Source organism: Apostichopus japonicus, chromosome 4 (genome assembly GCF_037975245.1).
Source record: "Apostichopus japonicus isolate 1M-3 chromosome 4, ASM3797524v1, whole genome shotgun sequence".
In the NCBI taxonomy this organism is placed as follows: Eukaryota; Metazoa; Echinodermata; class Holothuroidea; order Aspidochirotida; family Stichopodidae; genus Apostichopus; species Apostichopus japonicus.
Window position 1 is genome coordinate 23,102,606 of NC_092564.1, and position 16,010 is coordinate 23,118,615.

The 16,010-nt window shown below is 37.8% G+C and overlaps 1 protein-coding gene across 1 annotated transcript in view; it reads right to left on the bottom strand.

Annotated features, from left to right (window-relative positions):
* Positions 1 to 16,010, bottom strand: part of LOC139966839 (heat shock cognate 71 kDa protein-like) — a 62,438-nt gene that overhangs the window by 11,131 nt on the left and 35,297 nt on the right. Inside the window, exon 8 of the mRNA XM_071970241.1 lies at positions 8,417 to 8,579. Coding sequence (XP_071826342.1) covers positions 8,417 to 8,579 — 163 coding nt within the window. The remainder of the gene's footprint in view (positions 1 to 8,416; positions 8,580 to 16,010) is intronic.

Here is a 16,010-nt window from a genome sequence, read left to right on the forward strand (position 1 = left end):
ATTTCACTGCCTTGTGAAGAACCACTATCACTTTGAACTTTGGTTGCCTCATTTGGTTCTAAATCTGACATTCCACGGGAAATTTCGATCTGATTTCGCGCCGACTTGTTATCGATTGTTATGTGTATTTATGTTCACTTGTCGTACTGTAAGTATGATATGTGTTCGGAGGATTCAGCGAGAGCAAAATCGTATTCAAAACATGACGTCACATGACGTCATGCGAATCGGAAAATTTTCGAGTTAACAAAGTTTCAAACGCCGAACAGGGTAAATTAAATCTCAATTTTCGAAGGGAAAAATCAAATTTTTAACTGGCAGGATGGTTGATATATGTTCTAGAGAGCATGCTTAGATTGATCCCAAAAAGACAGGACGTTGAAATTTTCGTGTCATGGCCACTTTAATAAGAGCGATATTCGTCGGTGTTCAGTCCCTCCAGTTACTTCACTGTTCACTCTTTGACTCTAGGTGAATCATAAGTATGTGTTGATATGTGAATAGCCAATTACATTGACGAATGCTCCCGCTCTTTTTGATATATTAGTTGACAGCTGTGTGGGTTCCAGTTCACGAACATAAGCAATTTGCCTGCATAGTATAGTATAACGTTTGCAATATCACAATAATATCTCAATCAAATCAAGGAGAGATTTTCTGAAGGAATTGATGATGTCTGTTCAAAACTGGTTGGAGAGTCATGGTTTTTGAGAAAACATTGTTCATTTATTTGAAGGTAAGTCAATCTATCTTTAACAAGTCGAATTGTCACAGGTGGCATACTGGCAGTATGGTTATACACAATGGCGGAGCTAGGGGCATTGGTCAGAGGGGACGTGAATTGTCTGTAGGGGCGCTTTTGACACTATCTAAGCGAAGCGCCACCACAGGTTGGCGCGGAGCGTGCAGAACTTTTTTGAGTAAAGATACTCCCTAGATCGCCGGAAATTACCCTTTCCGGACCTTGCTAGTTTGCAGATAAACGAAGAATAAATAGCCGTTAAAGCATTTTGTCAGAATATTACAGCAAGAAAATGTGACAAATGTAAATATTTAGATGAGGAGCACAATAAAAAATCGCGAATAAGTAAAAAGTCGTGAAAAGCTGAAAAGGGCGCAAGCAGTACATTTGAGTCCGTCAGGGGTGGCATTCGCCCCCCCCCCCCCGACTATATGGACGCTCCGCCACTGGTTATACGTGCTAGTACTAGGACTAGTCGTAAAACTAAGCAAGAGTGTGCCAATAACAATGTACTTATAATTCAGGCTTTGGGCGATGCCTAACGCCACACAAACGAAGTAACGTACAGGTGGCCTTGTGACTCTAACAAGTAAAAAAGGTTAATCTTATTGAACATTTAGCATAGGCTGTTAAAATAATAAATTCCAGATTTAACTAGTAATATGCCCATCATGGGCGGCGATCGTGGGTGGTACGGGTTGACATGTCCCCCCAATATAGTATCTAATATCACTCCCAATATTTGGTGGAATAATTTTTTGTGGCTATAAATAGAAAATATTGCGTGAGATTATTTATCCAAATCATATTTGTCGGTGGCTAAAACTTCATCCAACACATGCTGCATGAGGAAAATGACACTTCGTGGTCATTTCTTTGACCTGTGACCGTATAGCAAGTTGTCACTCATGATTATTATCATAATGTCTGTACATCTCTTGTGTATGAGTGTAAACACGTACAATCATAAATATGATCCACATCGATATGGGTTCACTGGGTTTCCATTTGGCCTGTTTCCTACAAGATTTCTAACCGCAGGCGCGTATAACCAGGGAGGGAGGCCCCTTAAGCATATTTTTTATGATATCGCTAATAATTTCAAAATAGAAAATAGATGCAACTTACAAGGCCTGGTAAGTGCCATTTCCAGCGATCTGGGAGGCATTTTCAGCCAAAATTTTCTTTTACGCTTCGCCAACTATGGTGGCGCTACGCTTGGATAGTTTGCCTAGAAGATTCGCCCCTCCTCTGACAAATTCCTAGCTACGACCCTGTCTAACCGTGTCACAATTTGTTACTAAATATCACCAAAAAACGTCACAGACTTTCGCAGAAAGTATATATATATATATATATATATATATATATATATATATATATATATATATATATATATATATCATTTGTTTGATTTTGGGGTCGGTTATAACAAATGGTTCCCGTTGTAACTATATTATGAAAAATACAGTGAAATTTCATTTTGTGCATAGTAATCATAGATATCATCAGTTTTTTGGACTAATTATATTTGCTATAGCATAGTGCTCACTTAATAGCTTCAATTTTTTTTCGACATCAAGGCATTAGACAATAGTGCTGAATTGAAAACACCCTCGATTTACTGTCACGCGAGTCACAAAATTTACTGTTTTTGTTTTTTTTCTCCTTGCCTGCACAATAGTTTTACTCCAAATAATGAATATCAAGTCTTCACATAGATACCAAAAGGATTACTGAATTTTCCTTTCCAGAAGATATTCAAATTTTGCGGAAAATCACCCTTTATGAATGTCACGCGAGTCACGTCACGCGAGTCACGTCAAATCAAGATAGTGTTTCTACCTATTTACTGTGTGTTGGACTAATTATATTTGCTATAGCATAGTGCTCACTTAATAGCTTCAATTTTATTCTGATATCAAGGCATTAGACAACAGTGGTAAATAGAAAACAGTAAACACCCTCGACTTACTGTCGCAGAGTCACAAAGTTGACTGATTTGGTTTTTCTTCTCCTTGCCTGCACAATAGTTTTACTCCAATAATGAATATCAAGTCTTCACATAGATACCAAAAGGATTACTGAATTTTCCTTTTCAGAAAATATTCAAATTTTGCAGAAAATCACCCTTTACGAATGTCACGCGAGTCACGTCACGCGAGTCAAGTCAAATCAAGATAGTGTTTCTACCTATTTACTGTGTGAAAATTACAGGGATGTTATATAGTTTGATGAATGCATCACTGATGGTATCATATATGCATTCCCCTTTAATTAGGCAACTTGAATAATATAGGCACACATAATGCAACTAATTATCATAATTTCATTTGAAATATCAGAATTTAAAATCATGTATATTTATTCGCAATATAATGCCTATTTTATCACCACATTTGGAAAGTTAGCACATGTCATTGATTTTTTGGTATTATACTAAAACATAATCTATATTTGTATATGGCAATGCCATGTGCTATGACTTGACAACCTTAGGGTCTTAACTGCTCAATCATTCCCAAAATCCTATGAGCGAATGTATCTTCTCAAATATTACACTTTGGTTTATTCAAATATGACAAATGAGAATGGTAATTTGAATCACATTTTGATAGATCTGTTTCTTCTATAACTTTCAAATGAGTGACTTCAACAGACTAAATATTGTTATAAATATTAATTGACAAAATATATTGCCTGAACAACTGTACTACCCATACAGTATATTACCTACTGTCTTCAGTCATGAAGGTAACTCGGGGACATTAATATCATCCGGACATTCCCAAGGGAAGTACCTTTTGGACACTTTCTAGACCAATGAATGTTATATTTCACTATGCAAGATCTGTACCTTCAATTCACTACTGCATTTGGTCTTGAACTATCCGAAAAGGGAACTTGTCACGCGAGTCACGTTCTCTTGTCACGCGAGTCACAATACATCTTCATCGTTATTTTCATGCATTACAACTTTTTTTTCAAAATTGCATAGCAATTGAGGTAGAGGTATTTTTCAACTTCGGTATGATTATAAAAAGTGATTGGAAAAATTTTAATAAGACATAAGAAATCGAACATTTGTGTGTGCATTCTGATTTTTGCTAATAGTAACTGTCACGCGAGTCACGTTTAGTTTTTCGCCAATTTCACCCCCAATACTTGAGGTATAAATATTTTTTCTCTACTGTTGTAAGCATTATAAGCATTAAGGCGTACATTCACTGCTACATTAATGCTTTTCTCCCAGGTAATTTCTTTATATGTTTAATGATATCAAATAGAGAGGAATTTTAGTAAAAATGTCACGCGAGTCACCATGGAATTGACCATATATATATATATATATATATATATATATATATATATATATATATATATATATATATATATATATAAAATATTACGAAGCGCGCGAACAATTTTGGGAATGAAAGTTGCTACAATCCTGCACCAAAGCAAATGCCCCCCCCCCCCACCCCGAATATTTGAAACAAATCGCCGCCCATGAATATGGCTATAACTTGGGCCTTAATTAATTAATCATACTACCAGTAACAATATTAATCAGGCCAAATTAAGATACCTTGAATATGGAATGCACTTTGAATTCAGAACTTCCTTCCGTTAAATTAATAAAAAAAAAATGCGTTTCAAAATGAGCCATCAATCAACAGCCATTTTATTTACTTACCACCTGTTTTTACTAGCATTGGTTTGCTTTTTCAACCTATATTATGGTATAACTCTGATAAGTACAAGGTAACGATTAAGTTCGTGACATACGCCCCCGCTTACGAAAAACTCCTTGTACATATAGCATGCGATAAACATCGATCCATTTCACACTAAATTCCTGTTGGCGATGGTCGTTGAAGAAAAATTCATAGTTAGACTTACTCAAGTTCACTGCTAAACTTGAATGAGATTCCGTAACGTTTCGATTTGCAGCTCAAAAAAGTACGGTGGCCTGATAGGGACAATGGAAAGAAAACAGTGTCCCCAAATCTCAAAATTCAGACATTTTATCTCATAAGTTTTACTTTTTATATCAAAGTGTTGACTTTTTATCTAAAAAGATTGATTTTGTTACCTGAAAATATTGACTTTTTATCTAAACCCTTTGACCCTTTATCTATTTCTCCTTCTAGTGGAGCTTTGCTGAACATATTGTCACTAACCATCATTTGCTCAAATGTTGTAACAGTGATTCTACCAGAAAGTGTTCAGCAGCAGCTGAAGTAAAGTGCTTAACAAAGTTACTAAATGAAGGGATTTATACTTTTAGGGACTGTATAACATCATGTATAACCTAAACAAAGCGATTGTGCTCGGAAGAAAATACAGCTGAATCTGTTTGCCACATCTCAACATCTGCTGGGATTATTTTAAAAGAAAGTTGGCATGCCTGAAATCACACTTATCTTAATTTTAAACTGTTATGATAATTTGAAATTTTCAAAAAATCTTACTTTTACTTTACTATCAAGTTGGAAAACTGATGTTGATCAGTGGTGCACAGAAAAGCTTGAGAAGTACAATCATCCTATCTTGTTAAGTCTTGGGCCAGCCAGCAGGCCAATTCAATATTTCATTATGTGTAACTACACCAACATACCTATTGGTGAATCTATTATAGTAGCCTTTGACAGGCTTTTTAAGTTTCATTATATCTTGAATCTGCATTTTGCTCTACCTGTATCTCCTTTTTACAACTACTATGAAGGTCTCATTAATAAGGTGGTCATGTTAAGGTACACCTACAAGTAAGGTCATTGATTGTAGCATTCAAAAATATGCCTAGTTAAGAGCATATTCCAGCTATATGAGCATATATCATAACAATTAACAGATAACAGCATTCCTTAAATATACTATACACATGCTTTCAATGTCCTTCTTATCCCACTGCACTTACTCGTACCTTTTGAACCTTCCTCTTACTTCTACGTTGTCCTTAAAAATCGTCGGTGCCTTCCAATCATAAGGCCCCCGGCTCGAGTCACTCCAAGAATAATATATATCGTCCAGTTACAAAGTTGTTGACAATTGACAATTCATTATCATGGAAGTTAAATATGAATGTAAAGATAGATAGAAACTTTATTGTCCATTTCGGAAAGCAAAAAACGGAAATTATTTCACAGTAGTGAATACAAACAAACCATACAATAAACAACTACGAGAATAAAACTAAATAGGAAGAACCAGAACAGTAACAAAAGCAGCACAGAGAGCTGCAAGTGACAGATCACACACTGTGGCCAAAACAATTAGCACGCGAGTTAAACAAGTGTATTGCCTCAGGTAAGAAAGAATTACGGAATTTGGATGTGTGGTTGAGAAAGTTACCATCAAAATCCTATCTTTTCCGGTGTAAACTGCGAAAGTTCTTCATTGCTATGCCTTGATTTGTAATACCACCGACTATAACTGTTCACCAAAGATTAAACTAAAAACTGTTGTTTCCTTTTCACCAATAATAAAACACAATAATAACATCAATTCCTTGTAGTAACTGTTCACTCGCAACCTTAGTAAATTTCAATCTTTTGTGGAGCGCAATAATTCACTCCTTACATGAGTGAATTGTTGCACTCTTTAAGAAGAGTTACATTCATTCGTTGAAGAGTGGCCCTCTAGTCACTCTTTGAAAGAGTGAAAATTTACTTCATTAGAGTGAATTTTCACTCTTTTGTTTTTAGAGTGTAATATTTTCGTTTTCGATGTTGAGTGATTTTATCCACACATGAAAAATAATCATTAAAAATGTCTAAAACTTTAAATAGTAGGTATTTAAGACAAACATCTACAACACAAGAAAAATATTTTCATGTTATCATACTTCCCGTACTCGCGTGTCTTGATTAATCAAAATACAAACATACGGAATTATTGAAATCACTTAAGCACTCGCGTAGCAGTTACGCGATTTTCCCTCAGTGAACGAGTACCCGTTTAGTGCGTCTTCGTTTCGGGTACCCGAACGTTAAGTCGGGTATCCGGGTACCCGACTCAGGCCTGACATAATCTAGTTAATTATGGCTTTATATGACCATGTATCAAACTATTTAGTAATAACACTTTATGCCTATATCTGGTGTTTGTATCTGACGGTGTTTATATGGCCATACCAAGTTTAAGTCGTCAAACAGCCAGATATAAAGCCATGGATCTTGAGTTCACTTTGAGCTTTACTATGAGGATTGTTAGTATTGTAGTTTGCTGCTGGATAATGGATTCTTGCTTTATCTTTAGTTTCTTTAAATAAAATATATGGACTTGCCGTAGTAAGCAGGTTAAAAATAAAGAATTCAGCCAGCTCAGTGCACTTTGTTAGCAATATCTTTATGGTCTCCATATTCATAATTCTCATCAGACTTTCTTTCCCATGAAAAGGCAAATTACCGTAGCTGGTCTTGAAACTTTTCTAAATAGTAGAACTACAGGAAAACAGCCTACTAGTTGCATCTCCTTTTACAGTGAGCTAATAGAATTAACACTTGTAAATGTGGAGACAACTCACCTTGTACCCCTTCACTATGTGTAGCAATATTTCACCTCTGTGTCCTAAAAGTTCTAGCAGAGTTGTTTTATATTGTGAAGACTGTCAAAACAGTGTTGAATATTCATTGGTTGACCATTGTATAGGGTTGTCTAGCAGATTTGGTAGGTATTAGATTGAATTGTTTTCAAATAACTTTCAGATCTTGAAAAGACTTTTATAATAAGTTTCTCTATGTTAACATGGTGCATAAATACTAAACGTGTTGGTTTGCCAACACAAAGATCCTCTAGGAGGAACAAAGAAAAGTTCATGGCCTATTCTTGATAGATATGGAGACAGAAAAATTAAAACACAATTAATGAAAAGATGTCCCCAAATTTCATACACCTTAGATCCAAATGTTATTGGAGCTACCCTATCTCTGCAACAGCAGCTCTGGTATGAAAAATATTGTATACAATGGTAGAATGTTTCTACATGAGTTTAACATATGTAATGACAGTGATGTAGGTGAATAGCTCCTTTCAGCTTTAGATATTTCCAGGGGCCTGTCATAGCAAGTATTAGCCAAGAAGCTGTCAAATTTACAAAGTATTGTTGTGAACCTGTATCCGTTCATTGCACCAGGGCTTCTACAATTTAGGTTCTCTGTGAACATGTGTATAATCACCAATTTTCTTGGCACCTTATTTCTTAAAGTGATTCCGGACGTACCGAAAGGAAAACAATGAGATATTTGATCTTATGTTTTCCTTTTATTTTTCGATGTACCACCAGTGTTCTTCATGGATGAAATATGTTATTTAATGGCTGCAACTGACAGTGATAGTTGTTAAAACTGATAGAAATGGTGTAAAAATGGTTTGAATGCATTTTTTGAGGGAAAAATCGGTTCTCATTATAAAAGCTATCCCACTCATAAAGCACCGGTGTAACACATGCATGTTATTCAAGGTTTAGGTTTAGATTCCACGTACTGTACATATAGCTAATACTGTTCGATAGTACTAGCACCGTGCTAGTAGTGATACCGGTTTTCTTCTCTACTCAATTCTTCCTGTGAACTGACCTGAACATTGCACATTCACACATGTGTTGAACCTAACAAAGTCTCTAGCTATTACATATTGGAATGCTGAGCCATATTGTTTAAAACTACTCACCTGTATCATATGTGATAAAGATCTTGTTTTGTTTGCCTCTGCTCGTGTCTTCAGCAGAGACATCCAATATTCCATTGGCATCAATGTCAAAGATGACATCAATCTGAGGTACACCTCTAGGTGCTGGCGGAATTCCAGTCAAGTTATAATTACCTAAACTATGCTGTGGAAGAACAACAAACACCTTTGATGAAAATGCTCAATGGTTTATGGGACCCTGGAATGGATCTAAATGTTAACTTTTACATGCTGCACACCCTATGATCATTCTCTATGTCTTTAACTGAACGACATTATTGAATATACTATCTTCTGTTGCAGCTGTAGCAAATAACAGCAATGTATTTGTGTTATATCTTGAGTCAAGTGTTGAGTTAACTGTTATATACCACAATATTGCAACGAGGAACAAGTTCTAAGGCCAGCCTATATATTGTTGGAGTGACACATTTTAAGTGAGAGTGTACTCACTGGGAAAAGAGTGAGGATCAAGAAGTTGATATGTGGAGACTGCAGTCAACCTTTTCCAGCTTTCACTGCTACTTTGTTGTGTGCTGTAGTATGTGACATATTTGTTACTTTCAACATAATTAGCAGTGGTGTAGCCAAAGGGGGGGCGTGGGGCAGCAGCCCCCCCACATAAAGCTTGTCGCCCCCCACTGGGATTTTGGGTGTCGAAAAAATTACTTGTGCGAAAAATATATCATTGGTCTGAATGGCTTCGAATCTCCATGATGACCACTCATGAATGACCCTTCGACCGCGGACCGGCGGTAGGCTATAGTTGTTGAAAAACCGGACGTGAAATAGCGCATAGACCGGGTTTCCACTTCTGGGACATACCCTGATGCTCTTAAAAACCGCTAAAAAACCAAATTTCCAAGAAAGGAGACAATATTATCGCTGAGAATCAGTCTATCACACTAATAACGTTTCAGACGCAATCTTTGATCATGTCAGTTTGACATACAGTTCGGTCATTCAGTATGTTACTTGGCTGAAAGCCCAGTCAATCTTTCCTTATTTTCCAAGCGCAATTGCAGATTTGTCCAAATATGTCAATGCCGGTGTCAAACTCACAATTTTGTTGTATGACTCCCAGGACGGCGAGTCGCGGCGGATAGCTTCCTTCGCCTATAATATGTCCGGGGACATTTTGGGGCATCGTTCCTATAGGCCTATATCCGAGGCGCTGGGGTCATTCCTTGACAGACTTGGTGTAATATAATGTGCCCATTTCGAAGTAAATGCATTAACAGAGTGTTAGTTGCCATGGGTTTGAACAAATGATGGGTATTCTATCCTGAAACATAGGGCAAAATGGGGCTTGGGTTTCCAGTTCGCCGCTTCATTTGTCAATTTGCAATGGGTTCTTATGTTGATGTCAATTGGAATCACTAATAACAGAAATAATCCACCAAAAATTAAGGCCGCATGAACTTTATTGCAGATTGACCAAGTTGTAAATTTCTCCCGAAATCACGCAACTAGATGGCTGCTCTCCAGCCTGGCAAGTGCCTTCTCCAGCGATCTGGCAGATATTGAAATCTGAAATTTTCTTGGTATACTGCACGCCAATGGTGGGGCTAAGCTTAGATAGTAATTGCGGCCAGAATACTCGAATCGATTACGTACGTCCTCCCACCCCCACGTTTCAGATCAGATTGACGCCCTTGCTGACAAGGCTTGGAAAGTGTCACTTCCGACGATCTAGGAGGCCTTTTTAGCTAAACATTTCGGTACGCTGCGCGCCAACTCACGGTGGCGCTCCGCTTAGATAGTAACAAGACGCCCTCCCAGGAAATAGTCAAGCCCCCCTCCAGCGCCCTCCCACTGAAAAATCCTGGCTACGCCACTGATAATTAGTGTATCTCAATAGGCAAGATAATGTCATATCTAAAATTCGATAAGTTGTTTTCTGCACAGGAACAGTGGGAGTCATTATTTCATTGTTCAATATATCACAGAAGACAGAAAGAAGTGTGCAAATTTATTAGCTGCATTCGGTCAAAAAACAGATTCATTGTTAATGACTCAATGACTCAACAACTGCTCCCAAAAAAGCCTGCTGAACTTAAATATGAACAAATCACTACCAAGTTAAAGTAACATTGTAGCCCGGAACTGCCAACGATCGCTGAAAGATTTAAGTTTTATGAAAGAAACCAAAGGGGCAAGAATCGTGTGCGCAGTTTCTAGCTGAGCTTAAGCGGCTGAAAAAAACCTCATTTTTGGAGTCAAGGATGAGCCACTCAAAAACGCTTTTTTTTGTAGAGGGTGAAACACTCACTTTTAAAATAGCTTTCAAATTGGCACGTGGAATAAAACTCGTAAAACAAATCACGGATCTAGCAAGGAAAGGTACAGTGCCTCTTTGTATCGTATATCAGCAGATTTTTATTGTTATACCTGTGGAAAGCCAGGTCATCTAAAGAAAGACTGTTGCTTTAAGGACAGGAAATGCAATTGTTTCCAGAAGAAACAGCGAGAATGACGTCACAGATAATCAATTCAAGAGAAGAGATTATCCTCTGATTCCACAAAAGCTAAGAAGAAGTTTGACTCTTAGGTTAGCCAGACAGCAATACTGCAGTGTGGTTTCGATGATGCTACATGAATAATCTTACATGAATGTGACATACGTAGTCCAGTAAAAAGCATTGAGATATGACAAACAATATTCACGTTGACAGCTGATAACCGAGATGGACACTTTTCTTGTATTCAGAATACAGATTGATCTCTACCTAGACAACAGGCTTATTTTCAAGCCTAGACAAATGTTATCAAAGTACTCGCTATTTGGTGACTGAGAGTAGGATATAATCGCGAAAACGCAAAATTCACTCTATGATTGCTGTTCAAGTCTCCATAGTACAGATCAACAACATCAATACTTTATGTGAACAAAGGTTAGGCACTTGGGCAGATACATGGTGCTACGTAATTGAAAATTATGCTTCTGTGCAGTAGGAAATTTACACTTTATCCATCAAAAGTAATTCTTGGACAAAGTAAAACATGGGCACAGAATTATAAGAAATAGGCCATTTTGTAGTGTCTCAAACAATTAAAAATCAAATATCTGCAAAAATACCTATGAAGATAGCTTACAGTAGCTTATGTTACATTACGGCTCTTCAATACTGGGCATGTAATATACAGTAGCTAGGTGTGCGCGACTCCTACGCCTGTACAGTACCTCAATGCTACTTTGAACCGCTACTCAGTTGATAAGTGCGACTTCGTACATTTTCACAATTATTTACCTTTTCTTTTAGCTGCAGTTTGGTGCACAAATATATCGCTATTACTCCATTACACTGCCTAAATCAAAGCGATCTTTTACGCAATGAAAATATAAGGTTGAAAGACGCGGCATCTATCTTCAACTCGCAACTAGTGTGTAGCGAACTCCTAGCAGCAATAACATCAACTTCATGACAAAACTACTTATATTGCTGTATAGTTTGCGATTATGACTGATGGCATGTATTAAATGCCTCAAGAAATAATTTAGGAGATTTTGGGCAGCCTTAAGTGCATGTTTTGGTATTCTAACACGAAACAGTTTTAACAAAGCTTATTGTTAATAGTGTATCCGCATTGACCCTACTGTGATGCTCTACTATGATGCTTTCGCTGTAAGTTTGTTAATACTCCATGAAGGTAGTGAACAATCTCCGCACATGAAAACTTCCCGTGCATATCGCGAACCATTTTATAACTAGCCGACGTTAAACTTTCGTAAATTGCGAAATACTACGGAAAACTCATTAACGGAAGCAAATATATAATACCGATGATTCAGTGATATCCTTCGTTCCAATAGCAGCGCTGTATGTACACAGAGTATACATTTTTGCACACAACTTGACCACTAGAGACCCCAATGACCTGAGACCCCCACAATTAACTTGTTTTGAACGTGTCACAACTGCATACTAAATATGATAATATTCCAAGCTTCCCTTCTTGCAATATTGTGTTTTCAAGGCTTTCGCAATTTGACCACTGCAGGCGCGGATCCAGAGGGGGGGTCCAAGGGGTCCGGACCCCCCCTGCTCTTGGCCCCAAAAAAGGGAGAAAAAAAGAAAAAGAAAAAGAGAGAAAAAATAATTTAATTAAGCGCCAATTTTAAACATGTAGGACGTCAGAAGGGCGGTTATCCTTATAAGTCAGCCAGGTGTGTCTTTTCCGTCAAATGAACTATAGTGTGCACGCGTACTACGCGTGCAAAAAATGCCTAAAAATCTCAATTTTTAGACCCAAAAGGTTCAAAATTGAGGTGGTGTTCGAATTGTTTTGGGCAGTGAGGTGGCAGAGCGGTAGGCTGCATAGGATGCGCCGACGAACTCTTCATGAGAGATCGTTTTCTGCGGTGAGAGGGCAAAAAAAATGTTCTCCGATCAACAATGGGCAAGGAACGTCTCACAGCTCTTGTTCTCATGAATACGTATTATAAAACTCCTATCGACACTGACGAAGTGGTCCGAAAGTTCATTGAGAAACATCCACGGCGTTTGTTCTCTCCAATCTACCATGAATAGATCATCAATAAAACTAGCTAACTCATACTGATGCAGATACATTTCGAGTCAGTTTTTGTAGGTGCTTTGAATGGCTAAATTGAAGGGGGTTCCCTGTTGTACTTAAATATCCAAGAATTTCACAATGGATAGAGGGAAACCCACTCCCCTTAGATCCTAGGATCACTGGAGGCCAAACCCCTCACCCTTCCAGAATCCTGGATCCGGCCCTGCATCAAACAGTGGTGACAGAACGGGAGGGGGATTGGTGGCTAAAAGCATTATGATTTTTGTATCATCTCATCTGATATGTATTACCATATTTCATAGATTGTTTTTTTCTCATCAATTGAGAAATTGCAGACATGAGATCCATATTTTCAGGCTAGGTACATGCAGCTTAGAATACTCGGGAAGTGCCGTTTCCGGCCATCTGGGGGGTTTGTAAAGCCAAAAATTTTCTGGTACGCTCCGCGTCAACCGATGGTGGCGCTCCGCTTAGATAGTCTTTCAATCAGGCGCGGTCTGACTGGACCAGTCAGACCCCCCTGTCAAAAATCCTGCATCCGCCCCTGCACTGGTGACTCAAAATGACATTTGACCTCCACAAAAAAACAATAGCCTCTTAAACTTAAAGTGTTACAACTACATACTAAATATGAGATTGTTCCAAGCTGCCTTTCCTGAGATATCGCTTTGACAAGATATCGACAAGATATCGCGTTGACAATTTGACCCCTGATGACCAAATATGACATTTGACATGAAAAAAACTTTACGCTTTTTTTACTCATTGTGGTACTCCTACACCTCAAATAAGAGATTGCTCCAAGCTCCCCTTATTGAGATATCGTATTTACAAGCAAGGCGTCAAACACACATACACACCCGCGCACCCACACATGTCTGTGTTTCATTCAGACCGAGGACCCCATTGTATTTTCCATTGTTCAAATCCACGTACCCTAACTTAAACAATACCCCATACAATAGAATTCTTCCGAGGACGTGGTGATTCTTTAGAAATCACAACCCAGGACCTGAAATTCTTTTGTTCAAGTCCTTGGTCAGATAGCAAAACAAACGCACACACACGCACGCATGCATCCGCACAAGCGCACCCACCCACACACGCCAGCGTGACTGCAAAGGTTCCTTTGCTTTCAGCAAGGAACCAAAAATCGTCGAAAACAAAACCGTCTATACACCGCAGTAACAGTCATTGATATAACATGTATGAACCGCGAGCAATGGGGATTGACTCTCGACTACCTATGCTGTGCCTGTCTAAAATAAGCATGTATTACTTCCCATATACATGTGCAGGCTATAAACTATGTACCCTAAAAGTAGACACGTTGTCTCTATGAACTCAACGGAGAGGTGGCCTCTAAAAGTATCTTATGTATTAACCTATCGATAAATCAGGCGATTTGAGATATTGTGTTACAAGCTACGGCATCATATACAGGCACACACATACCAACTTAACTGATAGGCTACTTGCCTACCTTTGGCAAGTAACAAAAAATGCTAAATCTTCACAACATGTATCTCTGAACTGAGTTTGAATGTATACTGTAATATGACCTGGTTTGTATGTCACTGTGCACAATGCATTCGTGTTATTTTGGTATTCATCCAAAACTTAAGTCACCTGGTCATTTAGTGTAGAAGGTAAATTTCCCTTACACCACATTCTGTTGAATATTCCATTGATTTGGAGGTCTATTTTATTACCAGTGTAAAGTGAAAATGTTTTAATATTGTAAATATTTAAAATTCAACAGTTTCTTCCTTTGTTAGATAAGTGTAATTCTTTTAGTGCTTGCTAATATTCCCAGTCACTGGGAATCAAAGCATTATACAGTAGATGCTTTTTCAAACCTAGGAAGTACTGTCCAGCTTTAGTATTAACATATCTGCCCCAAGTCATATGTTCATTATAACACTGCAATTGTCACTTTAGAACGATGCAAGCAGTATATTAACCTTGGTTTCATGTTATAAAGCACAAGCAAATGTTTAACGAGCAATATCTGTTGTGGTATTGGACTCAAATTTCATTTAACAACATGATTCCACCAACTGATACTCCAATTTATCTCTAATATCCTCCATGCCGATGATACTGTCATTACTGGTTACCTGTCAGATGACATTGACTCATACGCCACTACGATTGCAAAGTTTGTCCAGTGGTGCGATGATCATTTGTTACAACTTCATGTGTCCAAAACTTAGTAGCTGATTATAGATTTCCGTCGCAAACCAGTAACTCACACCCCCATCTATGTTCATGGAGAACAAGTAGAACAAGTAGATAAATATAAGTACTTAGGAACCATGCTGAGTAACAAAATTGACTGGTCTAGTAATACCACAATTGTCCATAAGAAAGCAAATCAGAGGCTGTATTCCTTGAGAAAACTGAAGAACCTCAGAGTGGATTAAACAATTATGACCTTGTTTTATAAATCCCTCGTTCAAAGTGTTTTCATGTACAACATAATTTTTTACTTTGCCAATGGTACAAAAAAATGATGTGAAGATGCTCGAGCAACCTAGGAAAGTTTCTCAGCGTGTAATCAGTGCTCAAATACCTTCGTTAGAGTACTTGCACCATGAGAGGGTCTGCAATAAATTGAAACATATCATGCAAGACCCGACACACCGTTTGTTTCAGCACTACAATTGCAACCGCTCTGGACTGCATTTATGTCCACCGCGTACACTTAGGGGCCGCTACAGATACCGTACTCATTTGTGCCTAACTCTATTCATATATTTAATTCACAAGTGAGAAGATAAGTTACTTATTTGTTGGACTTGCTGTATATTTGTTGTATTATTGTATGTGTTTCGCATTTTATTGACTTAATCTTTTGCTATTTTTTTTTCTTTCGTTTACGACCTGTGTAAGCCTAATTTCCGATTGTGGACAATACATTCAAATTCAATTCAATTCTCAGCTAGATAAACTTACCAAAATCTGGTATGAAGACAAGAGCTTGACAAAACTCAGTTGAGAAATAGGGATTGAACCTAAAGTAGTTGGACCAAGT